The sequence below is a fragment of the Chinchilla lanigera genome, unplaced genomic scaffold (assembly GCF_000276665.1).
Source record: "Chinchilla lanigera isolate Chin_1 unplaced genomic scaffold, ChiLan1.0 scaffold00005, whole genome shotgun sequence".
NCBI lineage: Eukaryota > Metazoa > Chordata > Mammalia > Rodentia > Chinchillidae > Chinchilla > Chinchilla lanigera.
Window position 1 is genome coordinate 14,304,148 of NW_004955406.1, and position 17,275 is coordinate 14,321,422.

The 17,275-nt window shown below is 33.5% G+C and overlaps 1 protein-coding gene across 3 annotated transcripts in view; it reads left to right on the top strand.

Annotated features, from left to right (window-relative positions):
- The window catches only part of Rabgap1l (RAB GTPase activating protein 1-like), a 598,504-nt gene that overhangs the window by 87,599 nt on the left and 493,630 nt on the right, over positions 1–17,275 (top strand). For all 3 annotated transcript variants that reach the window (XM_005374884.2, XM_005374886.2, XM_005374887.2), the window contains 2 exons: positions 1,825–1,927; positions 4,664–4,830. In XM_005374884.2, coding sequence (XP_005374941.1) covers positions 1,825–1,927; positions 4,664–4,830 — 270 coding nt within the window. The remainder of the gene's footprint in view (positions 1–1,824; positions 1,928–4,663; positions 4,831–17,275) is intronic.

Genomic DNA, 17,275 nt, shown 5'->3' on the forward strand with positions numbered 1-17,275 from the left:
CCCTTCCAGCCTCCCAGTATCTGTTTTTGTTTTTTGCTTACTTATTAGTCATTTAGTGTTTTTTTTACATTTATTTTCTCCATTTCTCTTTTACCACTTATCAAATATTTAATACTCTGCTATTTTTTATGTATTTTTTCCTACTTTGTACTTTAATAACACAACTTTATATGTGGCCCCTCACAGCCTGGCTTCTCAGTAAGTGCATTCAGCCTCCACTTCTAACTTCCTGCTTTCCTTGATATGTATTAATTGAAAGAGGGATTATCATACTTTGTCCAGCTCATCTTTTATCTTTTTGGACTCAAGTACAGCAAAAGTTCTGGCCCAGGAATGGTTTGGGATTCGTGGGTCAGAAATCCATTCCTGTTTGGAATGGGGACCTGATTCAGAAGGAAAGTGGGAGGTTAAGGGACTCATGGTATACACACACACACAGACACACACACACATGCTGTGTGTGTGTGTATAAAAGAGCAGGAGAAGAGAGATATTGAGGGAGATAGATTGATTTTGACTGATTATGAGGTGCTGAGGAAGGTGTCATTTTCAGATGGCCTTAAACATACTTCTTGTCTGGAATGCAAGGGTATCAGCCTAAGAGCTGTACTGCCTGATTAGTGAATTATTACTGATACAGTAGGAAAATGTACATAGCCATTACCAAATCACTGGCACAATTTTGTAGGGATTCAGAGAAGCATCTGTGAGGGCGTGATAACGGAAAAAAGTTTTTGTTTTGATCTGACCGTTCTAGCACTTTGTTCATGCTATGTGGAAATACAGAAAATTCAAAGTACTGTAGATACTTTCCTTTTGCATATGTACATATTTGTATGCTTTTGTGCAGTTTTCCTTGTTGGGCACCCTTCATCCTCCTCTCCCTACACAGGTACTCAATCTGTATGTGGCTTTGCTTTGGCTGTAGTACTTACTAGCTTCTTTAGGGAGAATCAAGTATTTACTATCTGAGTCTTACAATGGAGGCAGTGAAGAGGAAGAAGAGATGGGAAGAAGAGAGTCACTGTAAGGATAGGGAGAGGAAGAGTCAAAAAACTTGAGTATTGATTGCAAACTATTATTAGTTTCCTGAGATTGATCTATGATTGTAAGGGAGTGCATGAGTATCTGACATATAAAAAATAGAAAAGTAATATTTAAGGTATTAATTGCTATAAAGTAAATTGCTATTTTAAGGATATACTAAATTAGAGCATTGAAAGACAAATACTCTCTTTTGAGTCCATGATTAGCTATGAAATCAGTCTTTCTTCAGTTAATTCTGTATTGCAGTTTCTGTGGAGACTATTTGTTTTTATTTTTTATTTTTTATTTTTTTTTTTGGTTTTTTTGGTTTTTCTCCGGTACCAGAAACCAAATTCATGACCTTGTGCTTGCCAGGCAGGCGCTTTGCCGCTGAGCTAAATCCCCAGCCCCTGTGGAGACTATTTGTATCTCTGTGTGCACAGAGAACTTTTGACAACTAGCATAAGGTGAAATTAAATATTACTTTAATTTCATGCTATACATATAATGTATAGCATATATTATATTTAATATTATGTTTTTGTGATTCAATGTGTATGTGTCTCCGTCTATCTGAGGGATACATATCTTTACATAGGAATTGTGTTTGAGGAAAGCTGTAGGGGGATATAATATTTAAAGAAATGCTTTGAAAGGATTAAAAAATTTATAATAAAAGTAAAGCCTCTGAGTGTAAATCTAAATTTTAGTAAGTTGGATTGCTTTAAGTAAGATATAATGTAAAATGGTGATTTTATTGATGTGCAAATTGTCACTGACTGCTGTTTTAACTTTTAGGAATCCATGGGGAAGAGTTATGATGGGAAAGCCTATGTTATCACTGGCATGTGGAACCCTAATGCACCAATATTTCTGGCACTTAATGAAGAAACACCAAAAGGTGACTTTCCTTAAAAAATCTTTTATTATTTAAAAAATTTTTATATTATGAGCAGTCTTGTTATATTTTTAAAAATCCTGATGCTTATTTAAAATAAGGATACTCTTATTTAGAATTTGAGATTGCTTTTAATACTCCATGCTTCCAGAGAGAACCCCTACCATTTGAGAGAATTTCTCCAAAAGACATGTGAATTAATTTGATTAGATTACATAGAAGTCATTTGGGCTTTGTGTTTCATGTGTCTCTATACAGTTGATAAAAGCAAACAAATGCTAGAATTTTGCATTTCTTTGATTATTGTTTCAACTTTTTATTTTAGATATTATCTATAATCGCTTTTTGGCCTTTTGGCTAATATCAAGTGTAGAGATTACTTATATTTTTCACTTATTAATTATGCATTCTTATCTTTTGATCTTGGAGATTCTATTAGTGTATATTAAAGATGTTTTTTGTAGCAAGCATTTTCCCCCCTGGGTTACTGCCTTTTAATTTTAATATGTCTAGTTTGATAGAAATTTATAAATATTAAATAATAACATTTTTCATTTCTTCCATTATCTTTTTTAATTACTACTTCATTCAGGTACTTGTTAGTTGCCTATTTTTTTGTCCTTTTATCATCTGCATTTTAACTAAATTTAAGGTTTTACTTGCTAAGTCCTAGTCACTGAGGCACTCTAACTGCCTGTTGTCATTCTACCAAGTATTTATATTTGGAATATGATAGATCAATTTGTATTATCTTTACTTTAATATTACTTAGTTTATATCCACAGGAGACTTTTGGTTAATGAGAGGAAGCATTAGTGAATATTGTTATAGAAATATAGTATGTTAATGAAGAATATTAAAATTATATTTTGTTTTCCTTAAAGAGAATATTTACCAGTTGAATAAATTGCATGCATTGATCACATAATAAGCTGTCTAAAAGTAAAGACTAAACAGAGAAAAAAGATCATATAAAACTTAGCTTTTTATATTTTAGCAATAGAGGATTTTTATACTCAGAGTTTATTTTTGGAGATAGGTTTGTAAACTTCTTTCTTAAAATTATTCAGAAAGAAAATACAGAGATGAGAAAAATAAGCCGGTTGAAATTTTTGAAGAATAAAATATAAGAATTTCAAATACCAGCTTGTAAAAGTAATTTTATCTGTTTTTAATGTAACTCAAACTTCAGTTTTGTTTTGTATTTTAATATGTTTAATCTCACATAAATGACAATTTGTTTATAATTTGTTTGATTAAAATAAAATTTTGTAATGCTCTATTATAGTAATACTCAGGTCTTAATTATTATGTTTCAAATTTTAAAAATTACTTTATGTGGTACATAAGCATGTTGCTCCAAAATTTGCAAATGGTGTCCTTGAAATTACACATTATTCCGAGAATTCATGAGTCAAATAACACGTGGTTTTTATGGAAGAAATTTAGGCCCTGAGAAATCATATGTCTTGGATCTTTTCTGCACTGAGATCTAGTTGAGTAGTATATTTCATGTCTTCTGTTACTTTTTTTTACCTCTCTTCATTATTCCCTTTAAAGTCCTCTAGGACAAGCACAATATCTAGAGAATCTTACTTTGTCTTGAATTGGCAAGTAAAATATGTATATCAATCAAAGTTCTGTTGATGAGTATAAATGTTCTATAATGCCTTAAAAATACTATTGAACGTTTCTTCTAATAGTGGGCTTGATTGTTTGGATTTTTCTTTAAGAACTAAAAATTGTGGACAAATTTCAAAATATAAAATCGTATGGAATGACTAGGCTATAGGTTCAAAAACCCCACTGAATATCAAGCAGGTATATAACATAAAGTGAAATCCATATTTTGACCTATCATAATGAAAACCAGTGGAAACCACCCTAAAAGATTCTATGTACAAATTAAATATAATCTGTGACCGAGTAAACACTTTGTATAATAACTAGGATTTAGGCTAATAGCACTATATTGCTGTTGGATCAAAGCATGTCAGGTCTCATATGTAAATATCATAGGTATATGTGCATACATGTATGCACACATACACCAACACATACATATATATGAAAACTGCACATAAGTATTTAACTGGAGCTTTGTTAATGATTTCCTGAGGGCAAATATGTTATGAACAATGAGGGTTCTGACAAATCTCCAGGGATTTCTCTTAAAGCATAAAGCATGAAAATGTCTGATATCAATAATGTTTTGCCTATACAAGTTTAACATGGAGAAGCTGTGCATCTCTGTTGATTTGACAGTACTCCCCAAATAACTCATTAAATAAACCTAACAATTTCTTTTATTTCTCTTTTTTAAGATGGAATGAAAAATCTCTGATTTTCCAGAGTTAAGAAATTTGGTAGTTTTAGGGTAAAATAAATATGTATGTATGTATGTGATGCTGGACATTGAATCCAGGGCCTTGCCCATACTAATAAGTATTCTTTCAGTAGGCTACATCCCCAGCCCAGTTTTTTAATTTATTTTTGTTATGAATTTGATTTGGAATATGGAAAAAGACAGCTGCTGAGAGTTTTGGATATTTGACTGAGATAGAGTCATTAGTGCTTGAGAAATATACTTGGACTACTTGATTACCTAAAGTGTTACTAAAAATATAGTAGGTAATGTAATGATAAGGAACCTCTGTTCTTTCATAAGTGAGAAAATGTTACATTCTTAAATAATGGAGTAATAAAACCACCATAAAACCTAGAAAATTTCTACTACAGATAAACGAGTATACATGACTGTGGCAGTGGATATGGTAGTCACGGAGGTGGTGGAGCCTGTCCGCTTTCTCCTGGAAACAGTAGTTCGTGTGTACCCTGCAAATGAGCGATTTTGGTATTTCAGCAGAAAGACTTTCACAGAGACTTTCTTCATGAGGTTAAAACAGGTAGGACCTTTTGTTCTGTTCATATAATAATACACTTTCTATCTTTCATTTCTAATGTCAAGATAATTACTTAAGTAGCAATAATATTCCTCAAAAAGACCAAATAATATTCGAAGTCAAAGTCAACTGAGTGAAAAATCCACATCTAGCTAACATACAAGTTGCCCAGCTAGTGTAATAATTACTTTGTTTTTCTTAGAAACCTGTCATGTGACCTGTAAAGTAGGAACATAATAAAAATACATAGTCTGATTATAAAACAGCTTGTCTAGCCTTTATGTACAATTACTTAAAGGAGACAGGATACAGAAATATCATCTACTGTACTTACAAAGTTAAAATGAAAATATTTCCAGGAAATACCTAATTGTCACAGTTATTTCTGCTTGCAATATTAGGTAAGTTACATTATCTGAGTATGTTCTTTGGCTCATCACTAAGATTATAAAATCATTGTTATATTAAATGAACAAAATTAAGATTCCATGACACCATTACATTAGGCAATATTAATATGTGACATGTAGTTTTTGTTTTGTAGTAAAGAAAGAAACACGGAAAAATAATTTAAACTCTAGTAGTGTCAGTTTTGTAAAATCAGGGTGGAATTTCTGTTGAATGATAGAAATATTTTCCATGTTGTCTGTTGTTAACTCTCACTTGCCCAAGTTTTAATATACTTGCTGCTTCAAAACAGTAATAATCAAAATGCAGTGTGGCAAAAGCAAGCACCAGCACAGTGAACAAATAGAAGCCACTTACCCATTTCTATATTAAAAAATTATCATGGCTCAGCCTTTATATACTTTAAAATTATTACTGTTTTCATCTTTCATAAGATTATTATAACTAGCTCGAGTCAGCTTTTATTACTGTGGACTGTTTGGTTTTGCAGCATACTGTAATGAGCATTATATGAGCAATATATAAAACTCAGTCGCCTGAGCATCTTTTAATGTTTTTATTATGAGATTCTTTTCCTTCTGCCCTTTCCATCCCTACTTTCATCCTGCTTTTGCTTCCTCCTTTTTTTTTTTTGATAGTGCAATTGTTATCGCTATCAAAGGCTTTATCATTGTGAGCCACAAGATTATTCAGATTTGCCTAACAGTCAATAAAGGAGCTGTATAGAAAGTGGATTTTCATTATTTTAATAACCATAAATTATTTTAATGTAAATTCTACTTTTTAAAGACTTGGGAAAAAGCTTTTCCCCAGCTTATGCATGTATGTTCTCCAATACTCCTGTGTGTATGTTTGTATATATGTATATGTATATGTGGGTAAATAGGGTGAATTATTAAATATTATTTGCATATTTAATTTTTTAAAAATTATTGAATAATGAGTACCATGAAAGTTTGCTTAGTAATAAACTGTTCAGAATGCTACATGAGATTGTTTGATGTGAATTAAAAAAATTAGATTCACTTACAGTATTCAACTTTATTAAATGTGAAACTGTTGTAAATGCATCTTAACTATGAAAAAGATGGTTTCTAACCTTAGTGCTATAATCTATATTAAAGAAAAAGTATGGAAAGCTATAGAAAATAGATTATTGATTAATCCACATCTGAAGACTTACCCTTTAAGCTGAAATAATAAAAATGAAAAAGTTAACATTTAGAGAAGTCAAATAAATTACATCCATGTGGATAATTATTAGCATCCATGTGGATAATTATAGAGCTGAAGTTAAAACTCTTTACCTTAAAACAGATTATACAGCTATCTGAAGCCATACTTCTTATAATGCCAGAAACTGGATTGGTTTGTGGGTGTTGATACTAATGTAGAGAGACTGGTCCTGATTAGGTAGTGTTGGTATAAAGAAAGAATCAGGTTAAAATCTGATGGAATTCAAGAGATTACCTATGAAAATCAGGGTCTAGACCATTACTGTTTTTTAAAGGATTCAAGGGAGCACGATTTACTTTTAGGTTTGTATAATTTAGACTTAGATACCTGGAGCCATTCTTTCATTCTATGAGTATTGCACTTATATTGGATGATCTTAGAAGTAGATCTGTGCCCAAACAGGATTAGACCAGACTTCTGGGTATAATACTTTGGTTTTCTTGTCAAAACATGTGATAGTGATGTCCTATCCACAAATCAGTTTTTCTTCATAGTGTTCATATTCTCAGATGTAGCAGGACTTCATTTGTGGGCAGTGGAGATAAATGAATATCTGCTTTGTTCCTGATTAGTGTCCATTCAGGACCAAATGTCACTTTCATTTGTTTTGCACTTACAGGGAGTAAGAGTAGCAACTAACAAAGGGACTGAAACTAAGGTGTCTGGGAACATTTTCTGAAGAAAGTTCCTTGATCCGAGATCTAACAGGGAAGCAGAAATCTGTTGGGTGAGAGTAGGAAACAGCATGTGTACATGTCCAGAGCATGAGAAAGTTTAGCAGCACCAGAGTTAACTGTGAGAGGAAGCTAGGTCTCTTGATCATGTGAGATTTTATACTCCATGTTAAGGGTTCTTTAATATAATCAACTTTAATATTGTACAGTTAGCATATGATGAAGTATACCCATTTAAATTGTACATTTTGTTGAATTTTGACAGTTTTGTACACATGAATCACCACCACAAAAATTCAGATAGCATTCTCATTATTCTTAAAAGTTCCAGCCAGATGTGGTGGTGCATGTTTGTAATCCCAGCACTTGGGAGGCGGAGGCTGGAGTATTGCTGCAAGTCAAGGCCAGCCTGGACTACATAGTGAGTTTGAGGCCATCCTGAACTGCCTATGCCTAGCAAGGCCCTGTCTCCAACAAAGGAAAGTTCCAGTGTGTGCTGGGTGTGATGGCGCACACCTGTAATCCTAGCACTCAAGAGGCTAAGGCAGGAGAGTTGCTGCCAGTTTGAGACCAGGCTGGTCTACAGAGTGAGTTCAGGGTTGGCCTGAACTACATGGCAAAAACCTGTCTTTAAAAAAAAAAAATTCAGGTGCACCTATTCCAGTCAGTCCTCTCTAGCTTTCTGTTGTAGGTTAGATTAGTCTTTTCTAGAGTTCATACAAGGAATATGTACAACAGTATTTACTTTTTCAAATAAAGCTTCTTTAATGTGACAGTGTTTTTGAGATTCCTCCATGTTGTGTATCAGCTGTTCATTCCTGTTTTTGTTTTGTTTTTTACTAGTACATGCTTGTAGTACCTAACAATTACATTTCCCTTGGGGAATTGGTATATATACATATTGTATGTTGATCATTTTTACTTCCCCTCCTCCTTTCCACCCTCTTTTTCTCTCCCCAGTCTCCAGATCACTTTCACCTCTCCACGACATCTACCTCCATGCATTTTATCATCTTATCTTTTATTTTGTTCCTTATTTGTATTTTAGGTTTTGCACATAAGGGAAATCATGTGATATTTATCCTAAGAATTATGTACTATGTGATGCCATTTGTATAGCATTCTTTTTTTGAGGAAGTGCTGGGGATTGAACCCAGGGCCTTCCTTTGTATGGATATATCACAATTTGTGTATCCATTCATCTGTTTGAGATTTGAATTTTTTCCTACTTTGGGGTAACATGAGTAAAACTGCTTTATGTATGTCTTTTGTTTTGGGTAGATAGCGAGAGGTAGAATTGCTGTATGATATTTTAAGTATATACTTTATAAGGAACTACCAGACTTTTTTCCAGACTACTTGATCATTTTGTTTTCCCTACACTAATATGCGGATATATATATGCTCCAGTTTTTCCTCATCTTACCCCCACTTGCTTTTGGTTGAGTGAGGAAATAGGTTGCTCCCCACTAAACAATTGAGGGAGGCTGCTGGTTGTGCTCTGCAGTTGGATGGTGCTGCAGGTTGTACCTTGCAGTTAGACATGGCTGTGACTGGACTCTCTGGTTGGGTAAGGCTGCAGGATGTGCCCCAAAGTTTTGTAAGATCATTGACTAGGAGCCCTAGATGGGAGGACATAGTCTGAAGCTGGTCTGGACTGCTGGTAAGAGAACCAAGAGGCAGGACTTCTGATTATGGTTGTTGGCCAGGTGACATCTCAGTACCACTCTGCAGGTAGGAGGATCATCCCCACTCAATCAGGCATTCCAGCCAGTAGCCCTGTCTGACTGCTAACTCACTTCTTGCTCTGATGAAGCTTTCAGAAGTGATGTTGTGCCATTGCTAAGATCAATACACTGGTTGCTATCACTCATACTCATATTTAACCTCAGGTAGTCTAGCCCAATTACCTCATTGTTTCCTAGGGAGTAAGATAGAAGAGAGCTTCCTGGGTAGCACCATAGAATGCTAGGGAAGCTGGATGCCTGTCTCATATTCCCTTTTTCCTTTTAGAAAAACTGTACACCCAGGGGAATCCCTCTTGATTCGAGGCTGTGCTATCCTAGGGGAGTAGCAACATAATGAAAGTGAAGCTGTCCTCTTACCTTCCTAATGTGACTTTTCTCATATTTTGACCTCTACAGGGGTTCTTTAGTCTCTCCTTCAGGTTCTGGAAATTTTGAAAAGGCATTCCTATTTGTGTATAGTTGCTAGTTGATATTTCTGTGAGAGAGACTAGAGCTGGAGACCTTTTACACCTCTGTTGCTGATGTCACTACCCAGGACTTGCATGTTTTTATATTACTATATATTGTATTTTAAAAATTTCACCTTTGTCCACTTTTAGAATATAGAAAGATAATTGATTTTTTAATATTAACCATTTTTCTTCAATACCCCAAATCTACATATTTTTCTATTACTATAATATTTTTAAAATTTCAACTTTGTTCACTTTTAGAATGTAGAGAGACAACTGATTTTTGTATATTGACTTTTTCCTTCAGCTTTCCTGAATTAAACTAATGTTTTCTACATATAATCATATTATCTGCAGATAAAGTATTTTATGTCCTTCTTTCCAAACTGAATGCCTATGATTTCTTTTTCTTTGCTGAGTTTTTTTTTCTTCCGTGAACAGCATTAGACCTTTACCAAATACTTTGTATTTAGTACTGAGGTTTTCTTTTTTCCCTTAATGTTGAAATTACATAGGTTATTTATTATTTATTTATACATAGATTATTTATTTATTATAGATTATTTTTAATTATTAAGCTAGCCTTACATTCTTTAGGATAAATTCCTTGGTCATGATTGTATTTATATGTATTTGTCACGATGATATTCTTTTTTATATGTAACTGTGTGATTTAGTAATGTCTTAGTAATAGTTTTTATGTCTGTTTTCATGAGGGATATTGGTCTGTAGATTGCTTATAATGTCTTCGTTGGGTTTTAGTCTCAGTGTAAACTTGTTCTCAAAAAATGAGTCAGACATTGTTTTTTCTGTGTTTTGAAAAAATTCATGTAAGATTCGTATTTTTGAATATTGGCTGGAATCACTAGTGAAACCATCTGGGTCTGCTGTACTTTATATTTGAGAAGGGTTTTCTTTATGAATTTAGTGTCTTTAGTGGATATTAAGTTATTGCATTTAATAATTTTAAATTTCTTCTTGTGTCATTGTTTGTTTGTTTTTTTGTATTTTTTTTTGACATACGGTCTTGCTATGTAGTTCAAGCTAGCCTTAAACTCACTGTGTGGTCCAGGCTGACCTTGATCTCATGGAGATCCTCCTGCATCAGCCTCCTGAGTGCTGGGATTACGGGTATACATCACAACACCCAGCTCTTGAGGCATTATTGATGGGTTTTATATCTCAAATAATTTTTCAGTTTTTCATCTAGTCTAATTTACATTGCTGTGTTTTCAGTGTCTATAGGATCTATAAAATCTTTTCTTACCCTGATATTTGTGATTTATGTGTTCTATCTTGATTTTTACAAATTTAGGTGTAAATCTGTCAAGTTATGAACTGTTCCCCTCCCTGCCACCATGAGATTTTGGGTTCATTGATTTTCCTATTTTTTTTTTATTCCTTTTGTTATATTTGTTCCTTACTGTCTTTTTCTTCCTATAGGCTTAACTTGTCTTTCTAGCTTCTTCAGGTGAAGATTTGGTGATCTTTAAAAATTTTTTTCCTTATATGTTTTCATTCTTAAGGTTATAATCTTCACTCTAAACACTGCTAACTTTACTTGTGTCCTATTAACCTTGATGTAGTGTATGTTTATTTTCATTGTATTTAAAATATTTTATAGCTGGGTGTGGTGATGCACATCTGTAATTCCAGCACTCAAGAGGTTGAGGCAGAAAGATCACTGCTAGGGCCACCCTGGGCTACATAGTGGATTCAAGGCCAGTCTGAACTACATAAAGAGACCCTTTCTCAAAAACAAAACAAAACAGAACAACGAAAAAATTGTTTATTAGTCATAATTTCCTTTGTGATAGCAGGGCTAATTTAGAAGTGCAGTGTTTCATTTTCTAGTATTTATTGATTGTCAAGTTTTTTCTGCAATTACTATTGTGTTTAGTTTTTGTCAGAGAATACAATATTTGAATATACTGTATGAATTCTTTTAAATTGTCTGTGTATGTTTTTTGACCCAGCATGTGGCCTGTCTTTGTGAATTTTCTGAGCACTTGTAAGGAATGTATACTCCATAGCTGTTGTGTGAAGTATCGTATAAATGTCAATAATGTTAAATGCTATAAGAAGGCTTTTTTGTAATTTCTTCTAAGGAGATCAGTGGTGACTTGTGGGATTATTATTTTGTAAGCCAACATAATAGCACTAGTATTATAGAGTTTACTTATAGAGATTTTACTGCCTGCTGTACCCCTGTTCTAAGTACCTTAGGTGAGTTTACTTAGATAATCATCAGTAAAAGTCTGCTGAGGTGTGGGAACCATTATTATTCCCGTTTTCCAGATGAATACTTACTCATGGAAAGGTTATGAAGTGATAGACCAGGAAATGGGCCTAAGTAGTTTAACTCTAAAACTTGTAACATGTTTATGGCAAGTGGAAAATTATGCTAGTTAAATTGAAATTGGAATATTGTTCTCTGAAATTTTTTTTTGAGGGCTAGTCATTTTTTATTATATTTAACTTTAATTTCCATTTGTTTACTTGCACTGTCTTTGTTGATATCATTATTTAAATTAGTTGTTCTTTATCTGAAAAAGGACTTATGACATTGTGAATATTGACAGTGTGCCCATCTTAAGCTTCTTACAAAACAGGTTCTCTGTGCTGGTGAAATTCATTGATGTTTGATGCTGATCTAGGAAGAACACTCTATATAGGATTATTTGAATACTATACTCAGAAAACTTTCTAATACTAATGAATATCTGGTATTTATTATCATATGTTTATTCCACTGTTTTAAAGCTTTGCTATCTGGTAAAATATCAATATACCCAAGGAAATGTATCTCAATAACTTGCCAGTCATATTGTTGTTATTATTTAAGGAGTTTAATAAGATTGTTTTCTTAGGTTATACCTTAGAGATCAAGGTGTAAAGGAATCAAGAAGACATTCCTGCTTGATATAAAGTTTCACTTTATTGAGAAGGCCAGAGGCCTGTATCACATACTTTATAGTCTTGCTGACATTCTAGTATTCACTTAAAAAGTGATTTTTTAATACTTACTTTAGTTTATTAAACATTTATTGAGTGCCTACAATGTGATAGTGATTATGGTAGATGTGTGGGATATACAAGTGAATAATATTATATACATTCTCTGTCCTTAAGAACGGAGAGACATAGCAGTAAAAATTACAATGCTAGATGAGAATGCAATAATAAAAGTTTATAAAAATTGCAAAAGCCACTCTAACTATTCATACTGCTCACATTGAATTCAAGTCAGACTTCTTCAGTCTGTATCACGTCTTATACCCTGCTGTATATTTTCCAGTTCTATAACCGTCAGCAAGACACGCATCTTTTTTTTTTTTTTTTAAACTAAAACAATGGTTTTTAATGAGAGCCAGAGAGGTATGGTTACAATTACAGAGTCCAACACAAAAAATCCATGGGTGATCAGGAGTTGGAAGATAACAAAATTACAAGGGTAACACTGGGTACAGGGGGACAAAGTTCCGGACTCTCAGAACCAGACTAATACGACCTCTCCCTGTGATCCTGTCTGTGTTCACCCTGGAATCCATCTTGCCAGGGCCAAAGCCGCCTCTGTCCCCACCACCCCGGCCACCTTGGAAGCCCTCACGATTCCCTCCACGGCCCTGGTAGCCGCCCCGATCATCATTTTCAAAATGAGGACTGTAGTTGTACCTCCTCAAAGAGCTGTCATGAATAAATCTTAACCACATGAGGGCATCTGAGCAGTGATTGTCCCTTAGTAAATGCTCAGTAAACGTTAGTTTGTATTTTATTTTATTTTATTTTATTTTATTTTATTTTATTTTATTTTATTTTGCTTTGTGGTTCTGGGGAAATTAGCTTTGTGCAGGTAGGTAAGTGCTCTAGCAGTGAGCTACATCTCCAGCCTAGCTATTCTTATTAATACTAATTGACTACCTACTTTTATCTAGTATATGTTGGGGATGGAATCCTCTGTATCTTTAGTATAACAGGAATGAGTGAATCAATAAGTGAATAATTAACTCTGGTGGAAAAGTCAGACTTCTAAAGTATGACAGGGCAGAGAAGAGTTTAGTCAAAGTCAGTGGCTGAATAAATCCATAAAATTGAGGCACTATGGAATACTTAGGATTTGTAGGAAATCATATCTTACTAGGACATCAGTGGACATCATGGGTAGTTGTTCTGAATAGGTGGATCATTACCATTGTTCAGGAATTTAGAGGTTTTGTTCTCAGTTGGAGAAGAACCACTGTAGGTTTTTAAGCTGTGATTGACACTACAGTTATGGTTGAGAGAAGTCACTGATAACAGCAGAAACTGTTGAGGCTAGACACAGTAAATATAAAGTAAGAAGACTTGTGGGAAAGGCGATGAAGATGGTGGAAGAGATGAAATGGCAACACTGTAAAGAAGTAAAAATCAACTAGCTTTTTGTGTTTGGTTTTATGAAGGAATGAGGGAGAACGAGAAGGCTAGGATTACTTCCAAGTGATTGGGTGACTGGATTCTTTTTTTTTTTTTTTTTTTTTAATTTTTTAAAAAATTTTTTTAGGGCTGGGGATTTAGCTCAGCGGCAAAAGCGCCTGCCTGGCAAGCGCAAGGTCGTGAGTTCGGTTCCCGGTACCGGAGAAAAACAAAAAAACAAAAAACAAAAAACAAAAAACAAAAAAAATTTTTTTAAATTTTTTTATTTTTTTATTTTTTAAATTTTTTTTATGGATTCTTTTGATTAAGACAGAGTTTAGGGAGAAAAGTTTTGAGGACATAGAGGATGCTAGAGTTTGGATATGCTGAATTTATATTCCTATATGACTCCCAGTTAGAGATGTTCAATAGGTAGTTGGATATTTGCTTTAATGTTAGGAAATAAAGATTTTAAAAATGGTCATTGCTTGAGAGTAATGAACAGTAGTAAGTGAAACCTCACAGGTCTAGATGTTTAATAAAGAGATAACGCTAAACATGTAGCTTTAGGGAAAGCAGGCATTTGCAAGATTGTCAGTAGAAGAGAAGTGAGCCAAGTACATGGGTAAAAATATGCACAGATCATGGGGTAAAATCATAGAACATGAGGTAAGTAAAGGTAAGAGAGGAAATTCTGTAGCAGGAGAGAATACCTGCAGCAGAATTTATGCAGGAGGCAAATTAGGAATTCAGTTAGAAAATAAGGGAAAGAGTCTTAGACTCTAAGTCGGACTTAGGCAGTGTCTGAAGACTAGTGGGGCAGAAGTCAGATTGCAATTGATTATTGAATGGGAGACAAAATTTTCCCTTTCTGCCCCCAGTAAAACTGGCAAAAGAGGTTGTGGATACAAATCCAAACTATTAAGATAGAACTTACTTTATATTACGTAATATTGCACTTTTGAGAAAATTCAGTCTTTATTTGTAGTTTTCCTAAATTTGTAAGCCAGACTTTGCTGCTACTGATACTTTTAAGTGAGCACCTCATTAAAATATGAAGTCAAGTGCTACAAATCTTGTGTTGCCAAGTTGGTAGGAATGGTGTAGTACATATTTTAAAAGTTAACTAGTTTCTTTCTGTAAGTATGATGTGAAGAAATGATGGAGTACTTGATTTTTTAAAAAAATTTATTGAAGGACTTCCAAAACAGTTAATTTTGGAAAGCCCCATTGTTTCACATTTTATGTGCTTATTGTGTTAGTATGAAGTGATTTCTTAAAATTTCTAAGCCTTTATTGCATATTAATAAAATAAATCTTTGAATATACAGTAGTGTAAAACTTTTAAAAATAGTAAATTCCTATAACTAAGTTCAGTGTGAAGGGATGATGAGTACTGGTGCAGTAAATGATTTTTTTAAAAAAGACAGTCTGAAAGTATTCCATTAATATCGGAAATACTCAAAACTTGTACTGATACCATCTTGCGACACTAGTAAACTCTCTTAAGACATTTTTAAATGAATTATTACTTCTTTTTTTCCCTATTACTGGAAATAAATGTCATGCCTTTCATTACCCATAAGGTATTTAGTGGCAGATACCTTGATAAACTGATTGGAATATAACCTTTATAGGAGTGTTTTGTTTCATAGTGCTTTATTTTCTAATTTTTATGTTATAGAATAATTCTATATTCTGCTGATAGTGATTAGTCAAAATAAGTATAGAATACTAAGAACATTTAGATGATGCTGTTTATTTTTAGATTTCCAGTATATTGTAGCGTAGTGGGTTATAGAGAAATGACTTCTTCATTGATAGATTCAAGGCTGAGATTCTTATAATAAATCAAACATTAACAGTAGAAAAGCATACAAACTCATCTAATATGTTTTATATGACAGAGGACAGAAAAATGCATATTTATGCTTAGTTTGATGAGTGCAAATATGTAGAAGTATGATTGGACAAAAAAGTGGTGTGTCTAGTGGTGATAAATTGAAGTTGAACTTTTTTAGCAAGGTCTCTTCAGATTGTTCTTGGCATCCCTATCTTCAAGGATAAGGACATTTGTTTCTTTTAGATGGAGGGAGGGTACTTCTGAAGTAAAATTTTAAAAAATAGACATGAAAATGATTTATTAGAGGTACATGTAGGATGCACTCAAGAGTAGAGTGTGGTTGCTCAAAGAAAATGAGGCACCTGAAATAAAAATTCTATGACCTACTTCCGGCTAGATTTTTATGGCCCCCTTTAGGGGGAACAGAGGCAAGAGTAAGGTGAGAGTGACCATTTTTTTGCTGCTGCTGTCTCAAATGTCAAGATGCCATATTTTGGGGTAGCATACCCTTAAGTCCATCTGAGGTGTTACCATGAGTCTACATCAAAGCAAAGAAAATTGAATACAGCCCTGTTTTCTTAAGGTATTGAAGTGACAATAGGTATTCTATTATAGATCTTGATCAAGAACATGTAGAATTGTTAGGTGCATGACTAGGATCATTCTGAAAAAGTAATAGTTAAAAATTTTGAAGTTGTAAGTTAGAAAGGAAAGAATTCTTATGTGTACTCTTCCGCAATGCATTAAAAAATAATTCGCCATGTTTTAAGCAAAACAAGACATTAAACTCTGTGACTTGGGTTCCTTTCATTAAGTATCAGCTTTCCTTCCTCTTCCCTTTCTCTGGTGGAGTTTATGAAAGCACTACCAAGTGCCTGCAATGAGATATAACACCCTTATCTCAAGACTTGTGTTCATGTACTGTGTTGAAAATTTAACAAAAATAATAGGCTTATTTCCACATAAAGAGTATCTCACAAAGAGATCTATTTCGATACAATAAGGGAGGAGGAATATAATTGATACTTAACGATGAAATTTTGCTTATTTTATAATACTACTTGTTCAACATCTTGAAACCTGTTCTTAATTTAAATGTGTTGTTTTTCATAATAATGTTTTCTACTTTGTGCTAGTGTCAAAATGTAATAAAAATTGATGATAAATATTTTAGGCAGGAAAGAATAGACATACAGAGATGGGAGCTTGGAAAATGTAACACTTTAGCGACCTCAGTGATCTTATTAAATAATTAGGTATCTGTGAGAAAAGAGTCTGGAAAAATAGGAGCAGATTTGGATGATAAGGTGAAATAATTATAAAACAGTTCAATTTTCAAGGGGACAGTGGAATCAGCAGCAGTGTAAACGCATAGGAGTGATTCTCGAATTCTTCTGGGGATGTGTGTGATAAACTATAAATGAGAATTTAAAGCAGTTATTGAAAAAAAGTGTCATGAAGGAAGAAATTGGTTATGTGATACTCATTTTAAACTTAACCTTAAACAATATTGTTGATAATAGTTTGGGAAATCTAGGACATTTTAAGGTCAGCATACCATATTTTAGTGCAGGTTGACATTTCTTGAGATAGTGTCTTGGTTACTTTTCTCTTGTTGCTGGGACAAAATACCTGATGCCCAAAATTAAGGAAGGAAAGGTTTATTTCGCTTACAGTTTGTGGAGGTTTCAGTCC